Source organism: Nerophis lumbriciformis, linkage group LG05 (genome assembly GCF_033978685.3).
Source record: "Nerophis lumbriciformis linkage group LG05, RoL_Nlum_v2.1, whole genome shotgun sequence".
Classification (NCBI taxonomy): domain Eukaryota; kingdom Metazoa; phylum Chordata; class Actinopteri; order Syngnathiformes; family Syngnathidae; genus Nerophis; species Nerophis lumbriciformis.
In genome coordinates this window covers 10,976,956-10,999,213 of record NC_084552.2, presented here as the reverse complement: position 1 = coordinate 10,999,213, position 22,258 = coordinate 10,976,956, and the positions used below count along the sequence as shown (strand labels likewise).

The window sequence follows — 22,258 nt, the reverse complement described above, 5'->3', positions numbered from 1 at the left end:
TAAGAACATTTAAAGTAATTTAGGTAGCCCTTTTTGTTTTTTGTTTTTTATTATATTTATTATTATTATTTATTAATATTCATATTTAATACTCTATTTGCTTTTGTTTTCTTTTCTTGTTGTTGAAAGTGCCTTGACTGTTGAGTGAATTATAAATGTATGTTTGTTGTTCAATAAAAAAAAATTAAAAAAATACCATACATGACTAAAATAGAATATACAGATCGCAATCATATTTAAAATGTTTCAGCGCATATTAAAGCCAAAGTAAAACGTACTTCGAACGTAACAATTTAATGTCCACACGGTGAACCGAAGGGGGGCAGTGTTGGGTCGCAGTGGCTTGGTGGTTCAACTTCCGGTTGGCTTGAAACGAAGAAGACGGTAAACAAATATGGCGGACAGACTAACGCAGCTACAAGACGCCGTCAATTCGGTAACGTGTTAAAGAGCATATCGGCGAAATGTAGATACGACTTTGATTTAGAATATATAAAACGTTGTCATAACCAATTTGTTTGTCTGCCTAGCTCGCAGATCAGTTTTGTAACGCCATCGGGGTGCTTCAACAGTCTGCTCCGCCTGCCTCCTTCAGCAACATCCAGACGTCCATAAACAGCGACCAGCCTGCCAACCAAACTGAAGGTGCTCCATTAATGTCTTCTTAAATATGTTTTTTTGTTGCTTTTCCCAAGTTATCCACTTTAGGCATCCATTGGGATTGATACAAACAATTCTACAATTGTTTATTAGGAGAACTGTAGTGTATGATGCTTGACAGGTGTTTCATGAAGGGTGAAATATCTTTAAATTATTTCATAATCAATACTTGTAGGTCCGTGACAAACAAATTAAAATGCAAAATACATCAAATAGGGCTGGGCGCAACGTTCCCTCTAAGGCTGGGGTGTCAAACTCAAATACAGAGTGGGCCAAAATTTAAAACTGAACAAAGCCGCGGGCCAAGGTTGAACAAATTAACCTTTAACGTACTCTACGAGCTATCGTCACGTCCGCTTTTCATCCATTCTAACATCGTTCAGACCTAGTCACAAGATATGTGCGGCTTCTGTACGGCACGCACACAGAAGTGAATGCAACGCATACTTGATCAACAGCGATACAGGTTACACTGAGGGTGCCAGTATAAAAACCTTTAACATTGTTAGAAATATACGCCACACTGTGAACCCACACCAAACAAGAATGACAAACACATTTCGGGAGAACATCCGCACAGTAACACAACAGAACAAATACCCAGAACCCTTTGCAGCACTAACTCTTCCGGGACGCTACAAGGTGTGTGTATGTATGTGTGTGTGTGTGTGGTAGCGGGGGTGTATATTGTAGCGTCACGGAAGAGTTAGTGCTGCAAAGGGTTCTGGGTATTTGTCCTGTTGTGTTTATGTTGTGTTACTGTGCGGATGTTCTCCCAAAATGTGTTTGTCATTCTTGTTTGGTGTGGATTCACAGTGTGGCGTATATTTCTAACAATGTTAAAGTTGCTTATACGGCCTCTCTCAGTGTAAACTGTATCGCTGTTGATGAAGTATGCTTTGCATTTACGTGTGCGTACAGGAGCCGCTCATATCTTGTGACTGGGCGGGCACGTTGTTAGAAGGGATGAAAAGCGGATGTGACGTCAGCTCGTAGAGGACGTTAAAAGCAGGGCCTGTAAGGCACGCCCCCAAGACTGTGGAATACGAGATATAATGACTGATGAACACCTTCGTTCGATAATGAGGGTTGCCTCAGCTCAAAGCCTGAGCCCCGACATTAATGAACTAGCATCCAAGAAAAGATGGCAGGTATCTGGCTTGGGCACATCAGATTAGATCAGTGTGTTGCAAACTGAGCAGTTTAAAGTCCTGAATGGTTGGTTTATTCATTATTTTATTTTCAAATTTATTAGCCTGTGGAAAAAGTTAATGTTGATATTTACCTCAGAAGGCTGCAAATAGAAAAGAGGCATTCAATTTTTATTTAAATTGTATTTGATATGCCATTGATGTTTTTTAATTATTATTATTATTATTATTATTATTATTAACTCGATTTTGCATGTCACTATAAAGTTATATAAGCCTTGCTTGTTCAATATTCAATGCAAAACTTGTTTGGGTCCCTATTAAAAGGTTCATTTGTTCAACCTTGGCCCGCGGCTTTGTTCACTTTTAAATTTTGGCCCACTCTGTATTTGAGTTTGACACCCCTGCTCTCGGTCGTCCTCAGACGAGCCTTCCATCGTTGCTTCCAGTCATCCCGATTCTCCATACATTTGGCCAGTTCCTTGGTACTCTGAGCTCCTGCATCCTTCTTGAGTATGTCCACGTATGTTAGTGTGGGACGTCCTCTTGACCGATGCCCATGTGTGGGTTCCCACAGCACCAATTTGCTGGCTGGCAGCTCCTGATGCCTTTGGCAGTGTCCTGCTAGTCTCACTCTCCTTACAGCAATCTTCTCGCTCACCCTTGGTATTCCCTTGTAGAGGATTCTGTTGGTTACGTGCGCACTCTTGTTGATGTTAAGCACTGCACGCAGCATCCATTTGAATGACTCTTACCATAATATGTTACGTTAACATACCAGGCACCTTCTCAGTTGGTTATTTATGCCTCATATTACGTACACTTATTCAGCCTGTTGTTCACTATTCTTTATTTATTTTAAATTGCCTTTCAAATGTCTATTCTTGGTGTTGGCTTTTATCAAATACATTTCCCCCAAAAAAGCGACTTATATATATATTTTTCCTTCTTTATTATGCATTTTCGGCCGGTGCGACTTATACTCCGAAAAATACGGTACTTTAACTTTAACATCTTTCCCCATTACGAAACGTCATTCCCCAGCCTGAACATTAGTGTTTAAAAGGGAACATTATCACCAGACCTATGTAAGCGTCAATATATACCTTGATGTTGCAGAAAAAGACCATATATTTTTTTAACCGATTTCCGAACTCTAAATGGGTGAATTTTGGCGAATTAAACGCCTTTCTAATATTCGCTCTCGGAGCGTGACGTCACATCGGGAAGCAATCCGTCATTTTCTCAAACACAGAGTCAAATCAGCTCTGTTATTTTCCGTTTTTTTTCGACTGTTTTCCGTACCTTGGAGACATCATGCCTCGTCGGTGTGTTGTTGGAGGGTGTAACAACACGAACAGGGACGGATTCAAGTTGCACCAGTGGCCCAAAGATGCGAAAGTGGCAACAAATTGGACGTTTGTTCCGCACACTTTACCGACGAAAGCTATGCTACGACAGAGATGGCAAGAATGTGTGGATATCCTGCGACACTCAAAGCAGATGCATTTCCAACGATAAAGTCAAAGAAATCTGCCGCCAGACCCCCATTGAATCTGCCGGAGTGTGTGAGCAATTCAGGGACAAAGGACCTCGGTAGCACGGCAAGCAATAGCGGCAGTTTGTTCCTGCAGACGAGCGAGCTAAACCCCCTGGATGTCTTGGCTCACACCGTCCCTTATGCCACCGAAGATGATCAAGAGAAGAATATCGACCCTAGCTTCCCTGGCCTGCTGACATCAACTCCAAAACTGGACAAATCAGCTTTCAGGAAAAGAGCGCGGATGAGGGTATGTCTACAGAATATATTAATTGATGAAAATTGGGCTGTCTGCACTCTCAAAGTGCATGTTGTTGCCAAATGTATTTCATATGCTGTAAACCTAGTTCATAGTTGTTAGTTTCCTTTAATGCCAAACAAACACATACCAATCGTTGGTTAGAAGGCGATCGCCGAATTCGTCCTCGCTTTCTCCCGTGTCGCTGGCTGTCGTGTCGTTTTCGTCGTTTTCGCTTGCATACGGTTCAAACCGATATGGCTCAATAACTTCAGTTTCTTCTTCAATTTCGTTTTCGCTACCTGCCTCCACACTACAACCATCCGTTTCAATACATGCATAATCTGTTGAATCGCTTAAGCCGCTGAAACCCGAGTTTGAATCCGAGCTAATGTTGCTATATCTTGCTGTTCTTTTCGCCATGTTTGTTTGTATTCACTATGTGACGTCACAGGAAAATGGACAGGTGTTTATAACGATGGTTAAAATCAGGGGATATTGTGTGATGGGTAAAATTTTTAAAAAAACTTCGAAAAATATAATAAGCCACTGGGAACTGATTTTTAATGGTTTTAACCCTTCTGAAATTGTGATAATGTTCCCCTTTAAACAACGGAGCTACAATAGTCACTTAAACACAAAGGGCGTGCTTTTTTTGCACAAAGTTATCCATAAACTTGAGTCAACAGGAAGTGAACTCACTTGACGTCACATAAACCGGAAGTGAAACAACTGCTCACCCTTTACAATTTACAATGAACGATTAAACGTATTCAAACATAAAAATAAAAAGCTCTTACGAAGCCAGAACAATATTTGATGTTTTCTCTGCCAAGAAAGTACAAAAGCCAAAAGCAGTGAAATTGTCACGTTGTGTAAATGGTAAATAAAAAGAGAATACAACAAAACCTTTTCAACTTATATTCAATTGAATACACTGCAAAAACAAGATATTTCATGTTCACACTGGTAAACTTTTTTGCAAATTTGGAATTTGATGCCTGCAACATATTTTTAAAAAGCTGGCACAAGTGGCAAAAAAGACTGAGAAAGTTGAGGAATGCTCATCAAAGACTTATTTGGAACATCCCACAGGTGAACGGCTAATTGGGAACAGGTGGGTGCCATGATTGGGTGTAAAAGCAGCTGCCGTAAAATGCTCAGTCATTCACAATCAAGGACGGGGCGAGTGTCACCACTTTGTCAACAAATGTGTGAGCAAATTGTTTAAGAACAACATTTCTCAACCAGCTATTGCAAGGAATGTAGGGATTTCACCATCCACGCTCCGTAATATCATCAAAATGTTCAGAGAATCTGGAGAAATCACTGCACGTAAGCAGCAAGGCTGAAAACCAACATTGAATGCCCGTGACCTTCGATTCCCTCAGACGGTACTGCATCAAAAAGCGACATCAGTGTGTAAAGGATATCACCACATGGACTCAGGAACACTTCAGAAAACCACTGTCAGTAACTACAGTTGGTCGCTACATCTGTAAGTGCAAGTTAAAACTCTACTATGCAAAGCCATAGCCGTTTATCAACAACACCCAGAAACGCCGCCGGCTTCGCTGGGCTCGAGCTCATTCAAACATTATATATCTTGTCTTTGCAGTTTATTCAATTAAATATAAATTGAAAATGATTTGCAAATCATTGTGTTCTGTTTTTATTTACGAATTACACAACGTGCCAACTTCACTGCTTTTGGGTTGTGTATATTGTGTGTCTATTTATTTTAGTTATTCAAAACAATACAACTTGGTTAACATATTTTAGTGTGTGTATAAGTACTTTTTGAGCACATTTAACAACACCACGATAATAACTTTTATCATTTTGGTCGACGTTACTTCATTTATCCTTATTGTTTATTGTTTTGGTTGTGTATATTTGATGGTCCTCCATCCCCTTCTTAACAGAAACAGAACCTATTTTATTACTTTTGGTTGTGATTTTTATTCATGCGAAATTTTGCTTACAGATTTTATTTGTATTGTTTTATTTAACTTGGTATTTACAAGTTTCCTTTTTAATTACAATGTTGAAATATATGAGAAATGCAAGTTAATTGCATTTAAAATGGTATACTTTCATTATTATTATGTTTTGTCTTTGCATCAGTGGTTAATTTGGCCTCAAAAATAATGGCAATAATATCGTTTATCGGCAATAATTTGTTGGTCAATATATCGTTAAGCAAAATCTGGGCCTAGTGCTAATACTCAGATGGACTTCAATATTTCAGGATTAAAAGGACAGATATGTATGCAAACATCTTAAACTATAAGTGTTATTTTTGGACTCTAATCTAAAATTTGATGGCCATATTATAAAAATGACTTATTTCAGGCTTATTACTAGGGATGTCCGATAATGGCTTTTTGCCGATATTCCGATATTGTCCAACTCTTTAATTACCGATACCGATATCAACCGATACCAACCGGTACCGATATATACAGTCGTGGAATTAACACATTATTATGCCTAATTTGGACAACCAGGTATGGTGAAGATAAGGTCCTTTTTAAAAAAATAAGATAAAATAAGATAAATAAATTAAAAACATTTTCTTGAATAAAAAAGAAAGTAAAACAATATAAAAACGGTTACATAGAAACTAGTAATGAATGAAAATGAGTAAAATTAACTGTTAAAGGTTAGTACTATTAGTGGACCAGCAGCACGCACAATCATGTGTGCTTACGGACTGTATCCCTTGCAGACTGTATTGATATATATTGATATATAATGTAGGAACCACAATATTAATAACAGAAAGAAACAACCCTTTTGTGTGAATGAGTGTAAATGGGGGAGGGAGGTTTTTTGGGTTGGTGCACTAATTGTAAGTGTATCTTGTGTTTTTTTATGTTGATTTAATTAAAAAAAAATAATAATAATTTATTTAAAAAAAGATACCGATAAAAAAAAAAAAAACATAGCGATAATTTCCGATATTACATTTTAAAGCAATTATCGGACATCTCTACTTATTACACCTTGTTTATCTGTTCAAGCTGCACAAGTTGACATGCATGCAATGATTTGATCCTATATGTCAGGGGTGCTCACACTTTTTCTGCAGGCGAGCTACTTTTCAATTGATCAAGTCGTGGGGATCTACCTCATTCATATATATCATTTATATTTACTTATTTATGAAATATATGTTTTTGTTAACAAGTTAAAGGTGTTTAATGATAATACAAGCATGTTTAACACATATAGTTAATATTGTTAATAAATTAAAGGTGTTTAATGAAAATACAAGTATGTTTAATACATATAGTTAATATTGTTAACAAGTTAAAGGTGTTTAATGGTAATACAAGCATGTTTAACACATATAGTTAATATTGTTAACAAGTTAAAGGTGTTTAAAGATAATACAAGCATGTTTAACACATATAGTTAATATTGTTAACAACTTAAAGGTGGTTAAAGATAATACAAGCATGTTTAACACATATAGTTAATATTGTTAACAAGTTAAAGGTGTTTAATGATAATACAAGCATGTTTAACACATATAGTTAATACTGTTAATAAGTTAAAGGTGTTTAATGATAATACAAGCATGTTTAACACATATAGTTAATATTGTTAATAAGTTAAAGGTGTTTAAAGATAATACAAGCATGTTTAACACATATAGATTCCTTTCTTTCATGAAGACAAGAATATAAGTTGGTGTTTTACCTGATTCTGATGACTTGCATTGATTGGAATCAGACAGTAGTGCTGATAACGTCCGCATTTTCGAATGGAGGAGAAAAAAGTCCGCCTTTCTGTCCAATACCACATGAAAGTGGTTGGTTTTTGGCATCTTATTTATCCAGCTTCCGTACTCCTTTGTATACACTTTACAAGAAATACATTGTCGGCAAACTCCGTAGCTTGCTAGCTTGTGCACGCCAGCTTTCTGAGACTCTTATTTTGTTAGCGCAGGCAGGATGAAGCAGAGCTTTTATTGTGCAACTGTGCAGTCGGTCTTCGGAGTTTTGACGACAGGTACGGCGCCAGAGTCTGTTGAAGTAAAGTGTTTCTCGCCTTCCTGTCGGTAATTTTAATGAGCTGGCAGCAGCCAGCGTCATCTCAGAAGACCCTCGGGTGCCGTGAATGTCAATAAAGTGACGTCATAGTGAAGATTTATGATCGCTCATTTTTAGGACTATTTTTTAATGCCAGGCAGGTGATCGACTGACACACCCTCCATGATCGACCGGTAGCTCGCGATCGACGTAATGAGCACCCCTGCTATATGTCATATTGTGCCATGGTCTGGGGACAGGCCACCAAATGTGTAGTGAAGCCCCTGTAGTCGTTATATAAACAAACACGAAAGATATTTGACCAAAACCCAATGAAGTATCATCACTGACATATTACCCAAAAATATAACATAATGAGTTTTGATAATTGTATACATTTCTCATTCTTAAAAGCTATTTTTAAGTGTCTTAATGGATTAGCCCCTGATGTGATGTGTGAAGAAATACAAAGATACAGTAGTGAAGGTGTTGGACGACTCTGGGTCAGTCTGCGTTCTCAGTGAAGGCCTCACATCTGTGGAACTCTTTGCCACTGGGGTTGAAGTCACAGTCCGACATTAAACTTTTCTCCACAACTCTGAAAAAGTGGCTTCAGGAAAATCAGAAGTGTGAACACTAGAACTGGGTGTAGTATGCACAAATGGGGCCAATTATTTTTTATGTATTTTTATTTTGTACTTCTTTTTGGGCGTGTTTTTCACTTTTCTCAACTTTTCTTGAAAAGCCTAACCAGGGACGAGGGTTGTAAATTTGCTTGTGGCTACAAGTCTTAAATACTATGACATGGGTAGCAATGTTTAATTGTACTGTGCCTGTCAAATAAAAAAAAGTACAGTGGTTCATTCAGTCTTACCTTTGGGTGTCATTTTGTATGATCTTGTGATGTAAAATTTAGCGTCCGGAATAATGGCCTTTCAAGAAATCAGACCCGGGAAATGTGAGCTGCGTTAACCAATGTGCTCTTCAATTGGTCCAAACATCCTCAACAGCAAATAACCACGCACATCGCAAACCACCTTGATCTGAGTGTGCACAAGCCATTGCTGCAGTGGATATTAGTATTTCAGCGGTTGATTGCCACGTACTAAATACTTGTCAACGAGATAAATGGCCCTGATAGTTTTATTGACAACTGAATTGCCATCCAAAATAATATAGCAATTGTAGCAGTAGTTAAATGCCTCCCATTCTGATGACATTATGGACAAATACTCACTGCATTACTCTCCGTTTCTAGAATATGCTCAGCTGTTTGCAGCCCTGATTGCCAGGACGGCCAAAGATGTGGACGTACTTATCGACTCTTTGCCGAGTGAGGAGTCTACAGCAGTTCTGCAGGTCAGCCATTTCACATCCACCCTTTTGGGCCATATGCACACTTACACTGCAATTGTGACGTCATCAGTCTGGGACGAGCCATAGATCAAGTTTAATCCACGTCCTTCTCAAAAAGTGGGGAACCCAAAGGAACATGCTTTATCAGTATCATCCTTCAAACCCCGCTTTGAAAAGCTGCGCACTACAAAATTTGCTCGTTGTAGACGTTCTTCTCCCTCCTTTGGATTTATTAAAAAAAGTATATTATGATTAAGTTTATTTTATTTTTTAGTATAAAATGGCTCAAGTCGGTCAAAATATACGTTTATATAAGGATTTATTCATGTTTACATTTTAAGTAAATTGTGCACTCTTAAAGTGCACAATTTACTTATATATATATATATATATATATATATATATATATATATATATATATATATATATATATATATATATATATATATATGTATGTATGTATGTGTATATATATATATATATATATATATATATATATATGTATATATACTGTGTGTGTGTGTGTATGTATGTATGTATGTATGTATGTATGTATATACATACATACATACATACATACATCCATTTCTACCGCTTATTCCCTTCGGGGGCGCTGGAGCCTATCTCAGCTACAATCGGGCGGAAGGCTTGGTACACCCTGGACAAGTCGCCACCTCATCGCATATATATATACCGGTGTGTGTGTATATATATATATATATATATATATATATATATATATATATATATATATATATATCTACTGAAAATGTGACCAAATCTGCTGGGTCAAAACAGCAGAGGTGGGACCAAGTCATTGCTTTGCAAGTCACAAGTAAGTCTCAAGTCTTTGCCCTCAAGTCTCGAGTCAAGTCCCGAGTCAAGACAGGCAAGTCCCGAGTCAAGTCCAAAATCAAGACGGGAAAGTCTCAAGTCAAGTCCCAAGTCCTGCATTTTGAGTTTCGAGTCCTTTCAAGTCCTTTTAACCACAGACTAATATATTTACACAGATTGTGTATGCTTTTAAAACGCTGTATTTATTCATTAAAACAAGTGCATTTGAAATTGCAGGAACAAAAATAGTGCTGACATTGCACTTCATAATAGCACTATTAACCAGTCATTTTAGACATTTAACTCATTCCTTTACAGAATAAACACATTTGAATAAACAAGTGCAACTGTACTTATTTGCACAAAAGTGTTAACATTGTATTTCCATGGCATATTGCATTGTAACTAGTTCCACAGCAGTTTCTATCCTGTTCTTACCTTATCTCATTGATCTCATCTCATACTATGTGTGTTGATGTGTGCGTACACATGAAAAACATAACAAATACATGAACATAACAATGAACAGAGTTGTACTTTTTAGATGTCAGGGCCCTATGCAATATGTACACATATTCTTAATATAGTATACATTTTAACTGACCTTTATTTGACTATGTTTGTCTTTTTGTAGGTGGCTAAAATACGCGGTGCCGCTGACCGCCGTCTAACGTTATGTTACTGTGTGTGATACATTGACTAACGTAATGTTACTGTGTGTGATACATGGACTAACGTAACGTTATGTGTAGGTACCTCATGCAACCCTGCTTAAAAAAAAAATCACTTGACAAAAAGTATGAATAAGGTAGCGAACTGCAGTGGACGCAACAGATTGCCGTGTTTGCAATGACGTTAAAACCATAGACATCTTATAAGTAGACGCAGCATTGGTTGCTGTGACGCGAGCAATTTGGCCGCCATCTTGAAGTGGTGATGAGAAGCTGGCGAGCAGCCTAAACTGACAGTTAACAGGTAGAAAACAAAGATGGTGTTCAGCGTTTTCCTGCTCAAATGAGCGGACTGTTGAAAATAGGAATCGGGGGTGTTGTATTTTACTGAGAGGGGGTGACGGCAAACAGACACCAGGGGGCAGTATATACAATTATTTATTATATATATATATATAGTCAACATATATATATATATATATATATATATATATATATATATATATATATATATATATATATATATATATATATATATATATATAAATAATAATAAACAATACTACTAAACTAAGGAAATGGAGTGTGAACTACAATACAAGAGTGTGTGGTGTAAGACTATGTGTGTAGTTAACTGAAGTGAGTGTTACCAACGTGTTGGATGTGCGCACCCGTGGGCGTGTCCCGAGGTGCGCACAGACGGATGAGCGGCGTTGGCAGGAGCCTGAGCCGTAACAGTACCCCCCTCCTTATGGACAGCTCCCAGATGTCCTACAGGTCGTACCACAAAAGGCACAGGAAAAAAAATCAAGGGAGGGCGGAGGGGTGAATTGGTGGTGGGTCGCCGACCCAAATGTCCCCGAATCCACCGAGGACGAGTTTGATGGCGGCGGCGAGAAGAACGGCGCTGAAGCCGGCGAGGCGGGCGACCAAGGGACGGCCACCATCTTGGCCGTCGGGAAGGCGGACGTGATTGGCGCCATGGTGCGTCTCGCCGGAAACGAGGATATGACGTCGGCGGCGTGGAAGCGGCAGACGTCGGCGGCGGCGTGGAGGAAGACGTCATCGGCGCCGTGGAAGCGGCAGATGTCATCGGCGCCGTGGAAGCGGCAGATGTCATCGGCGCCTTGGAAGCGGCAGACGTCATCGGCGCCGTGGAAGCAGCGGACGTCAAAGGCGTGGAAGCAGCGGACGTCAAAGCCGGAGACGAGGAGGGCAGCTGAGGAGCTGGCCGAGGTGCTGAAGTCGGCGGAGCAGGCCGAGATGCTGGAGTCGGCGGAGCAGGCCGAGATGCTGGAGTCGGCGGAGCCGGCAGAGGTGCTGGAGTCGGCGGAGCCGGCAGAGGTGCAGAGGTCGAGGCCAGCCTGGGAGCTGGTGGAGACGTGGGGGCCAGCCTGGGAGCTGGTGGAGACGTGGGGGCCAGCCTGGGAGCTGGTGCTAGCTCAGAGGCTAGCCTGGGGACTGGTGCTAGCTCGGAGGCTAGCCGAGGGGCTGGTGCTAGCTCGGAGGCTAGCCGAGGGGTTGGTGCTAGCTCGGAGGCTAGCCGAGGGGCTGGTGCTAGCTCGGACGCTAGCCGAGGGACTGGTGCTAGCTCGGACGCTAGCCGAGGGACTGGTGCTAGCTCGGACGCTAGCCGAGGGACTGGTGCTAGCTCGGGCGCTAGCCGAGGGACTGGTGCTAGCTCGGACGCTAGCCGAGGGACTGGTGCTAGCTCGGACGCTAGCCGAGGGACTGGTGCTAGCTCGGACGCTAGCCGAGGGACAGGTGCTAGCTCGGACGCTAGCCGAGGGACAGGTGCTAGCTCGGAAGCTAGCCGAGGGACAGGTGCTAGCTCTGACGCTAGCCGAGGGACTGGTGTTAGCTCTGACGCTAGCCGAGGGACTGGTGTTAGCTCTGACGCTAGCTCGGGGACAAGTGCTAGCTCGGACGCTAGCTCGGGGACAAGTGCTAGCTCGGACGCTAGCTCGGGGACAAGTGCTCGCTCGGACGCTAGCTCGGGGACAAGTGCTAGCTCGGGGACAGGTGCTAGCTCAGACGCTAGCTCGGGGACAGGTGCTAGCTCAGACGCTAGCTCGGGGACAGGTGCTAGCTCAGACGCTAGCCAGGGGGCTGGTGCTAGCTCGGACGCTAGCCAGGGGGCTGGTGCTAGCTCGGAGGCTAGCCAGGGGACTGGTGGTTGCGGCTGGGAAAAGCGGAAGACAGGTGGAATTAGTCTGGCAGAGGGTAGCCTGTCTTGGTGCAGCTGCGCCACCCCATCAGCACAGCCACCAGTACTACCCCCCCTCTCCGAAAGCGGATGCCAGACGCTTCTTTCTGGCTGAGGAACAGTCACTATGGGTGGGAGGAGGGTGTCCAGGCGACGGGTAAATTCCTCCTTGCTCACATCACTGCTAAACATGCCTTTCCACGACAGTTTGGCAGGACAAGACAACTCCTCCGGTGTGGAGCGAAAAAAAGAAAAAGACATGGTGAATGGGGCAAGAGGCAGAAAAAAAAAAATTCACAGGGGGCGGAACTAAAGTCACTGGGGGCGGGTCTAAAGAACTGTGCCGTCAGGTCCTTAATAATTTTGGCGGGAACTTACTGTTGTATTTTACTGAGAGGGGGTGACGGCAAACAGACACCAGGGGGCAGTATATACAATTATTTATTATATATATATATATAGTCAACATATATATATATATATATATATATATATATATATATATATATATATATATATATATATATATATATATATATATATATATAGATAATAATATACAATACTACTAAACTAAGGAAATGGAGTGTGAACTAGAATACAAGAGTGTGTGGTGTAAGACTATGTGTGTAGTTAACTGAAGTGAGTGTTACCAACGTGTTGAACGAGATACGAGGAAGTCCATGTGGCAGGCAGGTTATCCGGGGCGAGAGAGAGGCGTCGGAATCCAGGGGCGAGCGAGAGGTCGAGAAACGAAGGAGGTAGTCAAGAGTCCAGAGGGAGATCCAGGAAAAAGTGAAACGCACAGCTCACTTTCCTGGCGACGGAGGGTACTGCGGGGACACGGGAGAACAAACAAGGATGTCAGACACGAGGGAAAACCCGCAGAGAGAGAGATCATAAGCCTTACGGTACACCATGAGAAAACTAAGTTCCCGCGCCAATCCTTGGGTCCACTGGTCCTTTATTGAGCTTGCCCTCATCAGACCCAGGAGTGTAGATTGCCGGTGAGTGATTGCAGCTGGTGGCTGCTGCAGGGGGGGGACGCGCACGGCGCGTCCCTGGATGTGCGCACCCGTGGCCGTGTCCCGAGGTGCGCACAGACGGATGAGCGGCGTTGGCAGGAGCCTGAGCCGTAACAGGGGGATTACTTTTCACAAGTAAGATTTAACATTAACGTACTATTGGTTGTATTTTATGAAAATAATATTACCACAGAGTTGAGAAGGAGCAAAGATCTTCAATATTTGTATGTGAAAATCACAAATTAATCTTCTGTGGGAGGATGACCCCCCTACAGGGGTTTGGTTTACAAACTTTCAGCCCCACCTAAAACAAAATTCACCAGCCGCCCCTGATTATGATGCATTCTCATTTTCGGTATAAGACAATACTTTCTTAACAGTATAATTGTAACCAGGAATGTCTTCAAGTAACAATATTCTAATACTAACATTGTTGGGTAAAACAGAATTTGGATCCAGTGAAACAGATTGGTGGTTTTAGCTGATATAAAGACTTTCAGGTGTTTATATATGTTTATGTTGAAGTATTTGGCAGACGCTTTTATCCAAAGCGACATACATAAAAAATACATATAAAACAATCAGTGCAAACATGATCATTTAAGGGAAGAATGTAATAGAAAATATCAATACAAAGTGTCAAGACAGAATAAACTCTCTGCTGCTGCAGCAACAGAGATACAGTCTATAAGATGTATAGATATCTAATGTATTCATACATTGTTTACATAGGATATACGCATGTATATATAACCTAATCATATTGTTTCTTCAATTTAAAAATAGCTGTCCCTTTGTTTCCCCTTCTCTGGGATTATATTCCCAGTTTTGATCTGGGACGTCTGGTCACTTATAGCATATAAGAATATTCTATTACTGTTAAGCAAACTATGAATAATAAAACATGTGTCTTTTATCATTGCTATACGTATGACAAAAAAGGGGGTGAAAATCAGTGGTATTCAGTGAGGTAAGATGAATTAAATGCGCTGACAGTTCATTGCTCCTGCCAAATGAATTGCACTGATCACCACTCCAAGATGGCGGCCCCGCGTCTCGTCTGCGCCAGTAGGCAGTAGCGCTCGATGCTGCGTACCCTTATAAGATGTCTATGGTTATAACGTTAGCAGTGAGTTTATAGCCTCACTGATTTAACTACACAGCAAATAAAAGTCACGTTACTTAGCCAATAAACGTTATCTTACATTCAGAACTTACCCTTCTTTGTGCAACTTCAAATGTCGAACAAAGTTGGAAGTTGTTGCGTCTCCGTCTTTAATATTCGAACTGCATGATTTGCATACGGCAATTCGTTTTTTGTTGTTTTTATACCCGAACGAAACCAACTTTAGCATAATTGTTTCTCACTGGCGCGTTGTTTGACAACTTGTTCGGTGGTTGTCCTGCAATTTGATTGGATGAATGCTGTGTGATGAAAACAACGTAGATCTAATTTGATTGGCTGTTGTACTGACAGCACACCAGCTGACAGGAACAACACGCTGATAGATAGACACAGACGAAGAAAATGAAAGATACGGAGCGCTCCCAAATAACTTTTTAATTGTTGGGTTTTGGGGAAAGTAGCAAGCAAGTCATGTCAAGTCAAAAGGCTCAAGTCCAAGTGAAGTCACAAGTCATTGATGTTAAAGTCTAAGTCGAGTTGCAAGTCTCTTCACATTTTGTCAAGTCGAGTCTAAAGTCATCAAATTCATGACTCGAGTCCAAGTCATGTGACTCGAGTCCACACCTCTGACATACAGCAATGTTAATATTTGCTTACATGTCCCTTGGCAAGTTTCACTGCAATAAGGCGCTTATAAGCACTGTATATGCACTGTCTTTATCTATATTTACCAGGCGGCCAGTCTGCGGCAGCTAGAAGAGGAGAATCACGAGGCGGCAACCCGTCTGATGGACGTTGTCACCCGCGGCGACATGTTGCTGGAGAAGATCCAGAGTGCCCTGGCGGACATCGCTCAGTCGCAGCTGCGCACCCGCAACGGAGCTCCCAGCCAGGGTTCACCTGCCGAATCCTGACAGCCCAATTCCACACATTTGACCCACACAACAATGCTGGATCTAAATGCTGATGACATCACCACTACACACACTAAAATGTGGACAAATTCAGCGGAGAAAATAGTCTGACTTCATTTCTGTATATACAGACAGGTGGGATTTTTTTGTATCTTTTGTCAATGTATATTGTTTTTGTAAATATTTACAAAAGTATAAGGAAGTGGATTGGCAATTTCAGCCTGTGGCTTTTATATGTTAAATAAAGTGCAATTAAATAATGTTCAAGTTTGCAGGATGTTTATTGCTCACAAACATGGTTTCTACTGAAAGGTGGCTTTCTTGCCTATCGTCTCATTAGTCCGTGTCAGTAAAAAGAGGTGGGGAGACTTCAATAATATAACTTTTCAACCTGCCCAAAAAGTAAAAATAGATGCTGCGTCACAGTTGGGCGGTCAATGTTGGCATCTGGAATATAAAAACATCCTTGTCTGCTGCTGGATGCCACACCCATATGGGCTAACAGTAGCACCCACATCTGTGCCCTGACATCATGGACCTGGCATTTCAAAATAAAATGTCCATATATGGAAAAACACCTATCTTTAAATGAATGGGCCCTTTTCACTTTGGCTCTTACAGGAAAAAATAGTGGGCACCCCTGCTTTAAATATTTGATTTACTGTTTTGTTCAAAAGTCATGTGCAGCATTTTGGGATGTTTTCTAACATTGTTTTCTCTAATGGTTTTCCATGAAGTTGTCTATATGCATATCATGTACTTCATATAGATTTTTCCTGTGGCTTGATGTAGGGCTTCAGGTTGGTGCTTCATTTTGATACTTTATAAGTATTATATTATATATAGAGGGAGCTATAGCTATTCTAGCGCTTTATTTATTTTTCCCACTGTGCTGACGACTCGAGCTATGTCTCCTTTTGTTATAATGGTTGCCCACACATTTTTTTTTATTGCTTTATTTATTTTCCTATGATACTGTACTGAGTCTTTGATTTATTTTGTACAATTTTCCATTTTGTCTATTATTTGTGCACTTTCCTTTTTGAAGGTGTTCTTGATTTATTATATCAATTGATTGACCACAGCTGTGACTATTTAAGTGCATCTCTTCTTGTTAAAAAATTGCACACTGACGAAGACATTGTCGAAAGCGGTCTATTTTAGTTTATACTAAAATGATTAGAAGGACACACGTGTTGCTGGCCTTGCTTTTTATATAAGTACACTTTTTGCCGTGCACTTTTTTATTTTTGTTTTATTAAGTTTTTTGGATAGTGTGTTTTTTTCCTGTATTTTGTACCACATATGTGCCCTGACATCATGGACCTGGCATTTCAAAATAAAATGTCCAAATATGGACACCTACCCAACAATACAGCATTATACTTCACGTTCATAGCTGCCATTCAAAAAAAACAAAAAAAAAACATATTTTTAAATGAATGGGCCGTTTTCACTTTGGCTCTTACAGGCAAAAATGTTGGGCACTCCTGCTTTAAATATTTGATTTACTGTTTTGTCATCTGCAGCATTTTACATATAATTATCAATGTCCATGCTTTACTTACTTTCTGTTAGTGATGTGCAGATCGATGCCTCTACTACCAAATATACAAACCCCGTTTCCATATGAGTTGGGAAATTGTGTTAGATGTAAATATAAACGGAATACATCCATCCATCCATCCATCTTCTTCCGCTTATCCGAGGTCGGGTCGTGGGGGCAGCAGCTTAAGCAGGGAAGCCCAGACTTCCCTCTCCCCAGCCTCTTCGTCCAGTTCCTCCCGGGGGATCCCGAGGCGTTCCCAGGCCAGCCGGGAGACATAGTCTTCCCAACGTGTCCTGGGTCTTCCCCGTGGTCTCCTACCGGCCGGACGTGCCCGAAACACCTCCCGAGGGAGGCGTTCGGGTGGCATCCTGACCAGATGCCCGAACCACCTCATCTGGCTCCTCTCGATGTGGAGGAGCAGCGGCTTTACTTTGAGCTCCTCCCGGATGACAGAGCTTCTCACCCTATCTCTAAGGGAGAGCCCCGCCACCCGGCGGAGGAAACTCATTTCGGCCGCTTGTACCCGTGATCTTGTCCTTTCGGTCATGACCCAAAGCTCATGACCATAGGTGAGGATGGGAACGTAGATCGACCAGTAAATCGAGAGCTTTGCCTTCCGGCTCAGCTCCTTCTTCACCACAACGGATCGATGCAGTGTCCGCATTACTGAAGACGCCGCACCGATCCGCCTGTCGATCTCACGATCCACTCTTCCCTCACTCGTGAACAAGACTCCGAGGTACTTGAACTCCTCCACTTGGGGCAAGATCTCCTCCCCAACCCGGAGATGGCACTCCACCCTTTTCCGGGCGAGAACCATGGACTCAGATTTGGAGGTGCTGATTCCCATCCCAGTCGCTTCACACTCGGCTGCGAACCGATCCAGTGAGAGCTGAACGGAATACAATGATTTGCAAACCATTTTCAACCCATATTCAGTTGAATATGCTACAAAGACAACATATTTGATGTTCAAACTGATAAACATTTTTTATTTGTGCAAATAATCATTAACTTTAGAATTTGATGCCAGCAACACGTGACAAAGAAGTTGGGAAAGGTGGCAATAAATACTGATAAAGTTGAGGAATGCTCATCAAACACTTATTTGGAACATCCCACAGGTGTGCAGGCTAATTGGGAACAGGTGGGTGCCATGATTGGGTATAAAAACAGCTTCCCAAAAAATGCTCAGTCTTTCACAAGAAAGGATGGGGCGAGGTACACCCCTTTGTCCACAACTGCGTGAGCAAATAGTCAAACAGTTTAAGAACAACGTTTCTCAAAGTGCAATTGCAAGAAATTTAGGGATTTCAACATCTACGGTCCATAATATCATCAAAAGATTCAGAGAATCTGGAGAAATCACTCCACGTAAGCGGCATGGCCGGAAACCAACATTGAATGACCGTGACCTTCGATCCCTCAGACGGCACTGTATCAAAAACCGACATCAATCTCTAAAGGATATCACCACATGGGCTCAGGAACACTTCAAAAAACCACTGTCACTAAATACAGTTGGTCGCTACATCTGTAAGTGCAAGTTAAAACTCTACTATGCAAAGCGAAAGCCATTTATCAACAACACCCAGAAACGCTGTCGGCTTCTCTGGGCCCGAGATCATCTAAGATGGACTCATGCAAAGTGGAAAAGTGTTCTGTGGTCTGACGAGTCCACATTTCAAATTGTTTTTGGAAATATTCGACATCGTGTCCTCCGGACCAAAGGGAAAGCAAACCATCCAGACTGTTATCGACGCAAAGTTCAAAAGCCAGCATCTGTGATGGTATGGGGGTGCATTAGTGCCCAAGGCATGGGTAATTTACACATCTGTGAAGGCACCATTAATGCTGAAAGGTACATACAGGTTTTGGAACAACATATGCTGCCATCTAAGCGCCATCTTTTTCATGGACGCCCCTGCTTATTTCAGCAAGACAATGCCAAGCCACATTCAGCACGTGTTACAACAGCATGGCTTCGTAAAAAAAGAGTGCGGGTACTTTCCTGGCCCGCCTACAGTCCAGACCTGTCTCCCATCGAAAATGTGTGGTGCATTATGAAGCGTAAAATGTGACAGCGGAGACCCCGGACTGTTGAACGACTGAAGCTCTACATAACACAAGAATGGGAAAGAACTCCACTTTCAAAGCTTCAACAATTAGTTTCTTTAGTTCCCAATCGTTTATTGAGTGTTGATAAAAGAAAAGGTGATGTAACACAGTGGTGAACATGCCCTTTCCCAACTACTTTGGCACGTGTTGCAGCCATGAAATTTTAAGTTAATTATTATTTGCAAAAAAAATAAAGTTTATGAGTTTAAACATCAAATATGTTGTCTTTGTAGTGCATTCAATTGAATATGGGTTGAAAAGGATTTGCAAATCATTGTATTCCATTTATATTTACATCTAACACAATTTCCCAACTCATATGGAAACGGGGTTTGTACACTATATTGCCAAAAGTATTTGACCACCTGCCTTGACTCACATATGAACTTGAAGTGCCATCCCATTCCTAACCCATAGGGTTCAATATGATGCGAGTCCACCTTTTGCAGCTAGTACAGCTTCAACTATTCTGGGAAGGCTGTCCACAAGGTTGCGGAGTGTGTTTATAGGAATTTTCCACCATTCTTCCAAAAGCACATTGGTAAGGTCACACACTGATGTTGGCCGAAAAGGCCTGGCTCACAGTCTCCGTTCTAATTCATCCCAAAGTTGTTCTATCAGGTTCAGGTCAGGACTCTGTGCAGGCCAGTCAAGTTCATCCACACCAGACTCTGTCATCCATGTCTTTATGGACCTTGCATTGTGCACTGGTGCACAGTCATGTTGGAAGAGGAAGGGGCCCGCTTCAAACTGTTCCCACAAGGTTGAGAGCATGGAATTGTCCAAAATGTTTTGGTATCCTGGAGCATTCAAAGTTCTTTTCACTGGAACTAAGAGGCCAAAAATAACCCCACACCATAATTTCTCATCCACCAAATTTCACACTCCGCAAGCTCTATGGAGATGATGATTTCATTTTCCAGCGTGATCCAGCAGTGCCAAAACTACCAGTAACTGGTGTACTGACCATGACATTAATGTCCTCGATTGGCCTGCCAACTCCCCTGAAACTGAACACCATAGAGAATTTGTGGGGTATTGTGAAGAAAACGCTGAAAGACACCAGACCCAATAATGCAAATGAGCTAAAGGCCGCTATTGAAGCATCCTGGGCATCCATAACACCTCAGCAATGCCACAGGCTGATTGCCTCCATGCCACGCCGCATTGATGCAGTAATCCGTGCAAAATGATTCCCAACCAAGTACTGAGTGCATTAATTGACATTTTCAAATGTTTGATTTTGTTTTGGTGTTATAAATCTTTATTTTTTGGTCTGAGGAAATATTCTAATTTTTTGAGATGGGATTTTTGAGTTTTCTTAAGCTATATGCCATAATCAGCAATATTAAAATAATAAAAGGCTTGCAATATTTCAGTTGATGTGTAATGAATCCAGAATGTATGACATTTTCATGTTTTTAGTTGCATTACAGAAAATAAAGGACTTTATCACAACATTCTAATTTTCTGAGACAGTCCTGTATATCTGTATCATGAATCAATTTAAGTGGACCCCGACTTAAACAAGTTGAAAAACTTATTCGAGTGTTACCATTTGGTGGTCAATTGTATGGAATGCGTACTTCACTGTGCAATCTACAAATAAAAGTTTCAATCAATCAAAAAAAAAAAAAGGTTTAGGCTGCTCGCCGGCTCCTCATCACCACTTCAAGATGGCGGCCCAATTTCTCGCGTCACAGCAGCCAATGCTGCGTCTACGTATAAGATGTCTATGGTCGATACCACCCTGAATTTCACTCAATACTTGGTTTGGAAAGAAAACATGTGGTATCGCACATCGCCACCTTCTATTAAAAACTAACAACTCACTCCTTTTTCCAGGGAGGAATTTCCTTTCATAATACAACTGTTTGAGCAAAATTGAGTCAGCCGTGCAAAATAACTCAAAAAAAGCTTCTCCATCGACAACTGTTATTGGCCAACGTCATTTTGAGCACCAACCGTTTCCCACCGCTGATTGGTCAGTTTTTTTTAATCCTCGTCTCTGATAGGCCCAATCTCACGTCACTCTAAAGCTACGCCATTGCGTAACTACAGCGTCTGATGAGCCCGACGGTGCCAGGAAACAGAGCTACCTATTTCATATTGTTTTTTTTGCCATTTGTACCGGAGAACCGCTGCACCTGCAGTGTTAAGAAGATAGCTAATATATTGACACATCATTGAATGATATCCTGCTATCAGTGGCTGAAGAATGTCGCCATGTTGTTTGTTTTTGCTCCGGGCTATGTTTAGTGTGTAGCTGCCAGGGTAACAGCGAGCTAAATAACTGTCTTGTCTGCCTCCGTTTTTAGGCAGACAAGACGTTTTAACACATCTTTTTCTTTCACTTTTCTATTGGGGGCTGGCGGCAAGCCACTCGTTTACTCTGGAGCAGGACACGGAGGTAAGGTTGAGCCAGGTTATTTAAAAAAATTATGGTTATTTTTACACTTTACTAGCTAGCATGAGCTAACAGCAGCTATATTGACATTTTACCATATTATAATTTTACCTATATATATATATATATATATATATATATATATATATATATATATATATATATATAAATATAACATGAGGCTTTTTTTCCATATACCAATGCATCAACATTGACATTTTACCATATTATAATTTTTAGAGATGTCGATAATAATATCGGCCTGCCGATATTATCGGCCGATAAATACTTTAAAACATGGGTGTCAAACTCTGGCACGCGGACCAAATTTGGCCCGCCGTGTAATTTCACTTGGCCCGTGAGGTGATATCAAATTAACACTAGAGCTGGCCCGCCGATTATATACAGCGGCGGTGCCGCGGT

The 22,258-nt window shown here is 41.3% G+C and overlaps 2 protein-coding genes across 2 annotated transcripts in view; both read left to right on the top strand.

Moving 5' to 3' along the window:
* The first annotated feature begins 319 nt into the window (after window positions 1-319).
* Window positions 320-16,021, top strand: med21 (mediator complex subunit 21). The gene is made up of 4 exons (XM_061959108.1): window positions 320-436; window positions 531-645; window positions 8,888-8,988; window positions 15,582-16,021. Exons 1-4 carry the CDS (start codon window positions 395-397, stop codon window positions 15,759-15,761), a joined length of 438 nt encoding a protein of 145 aa, XP_061815092.1. The 5' UTR covers window positions 320-394; the 3' UTR covers window positions 15,762-16,021.
* Window positions 16,022-21,484: 5,463 nt separating this feature from the next.
* The window catches only part of LOC133606893 (serine/threonine-protein kinase 38-like), a 63,437-nt gene continuing 62,663 nt past the window's right edge, over window positions 21,485-22,258 (top strand). The window contains exon 1 of the mRNA XM_061961290.2: window positions 21,485-21,838. The gene's annotated coding sequence lies outside the window, so the exon portion shown is untranslated. The remainder of the gene's footprint in view (window positions 21,839-22,258) is intronic.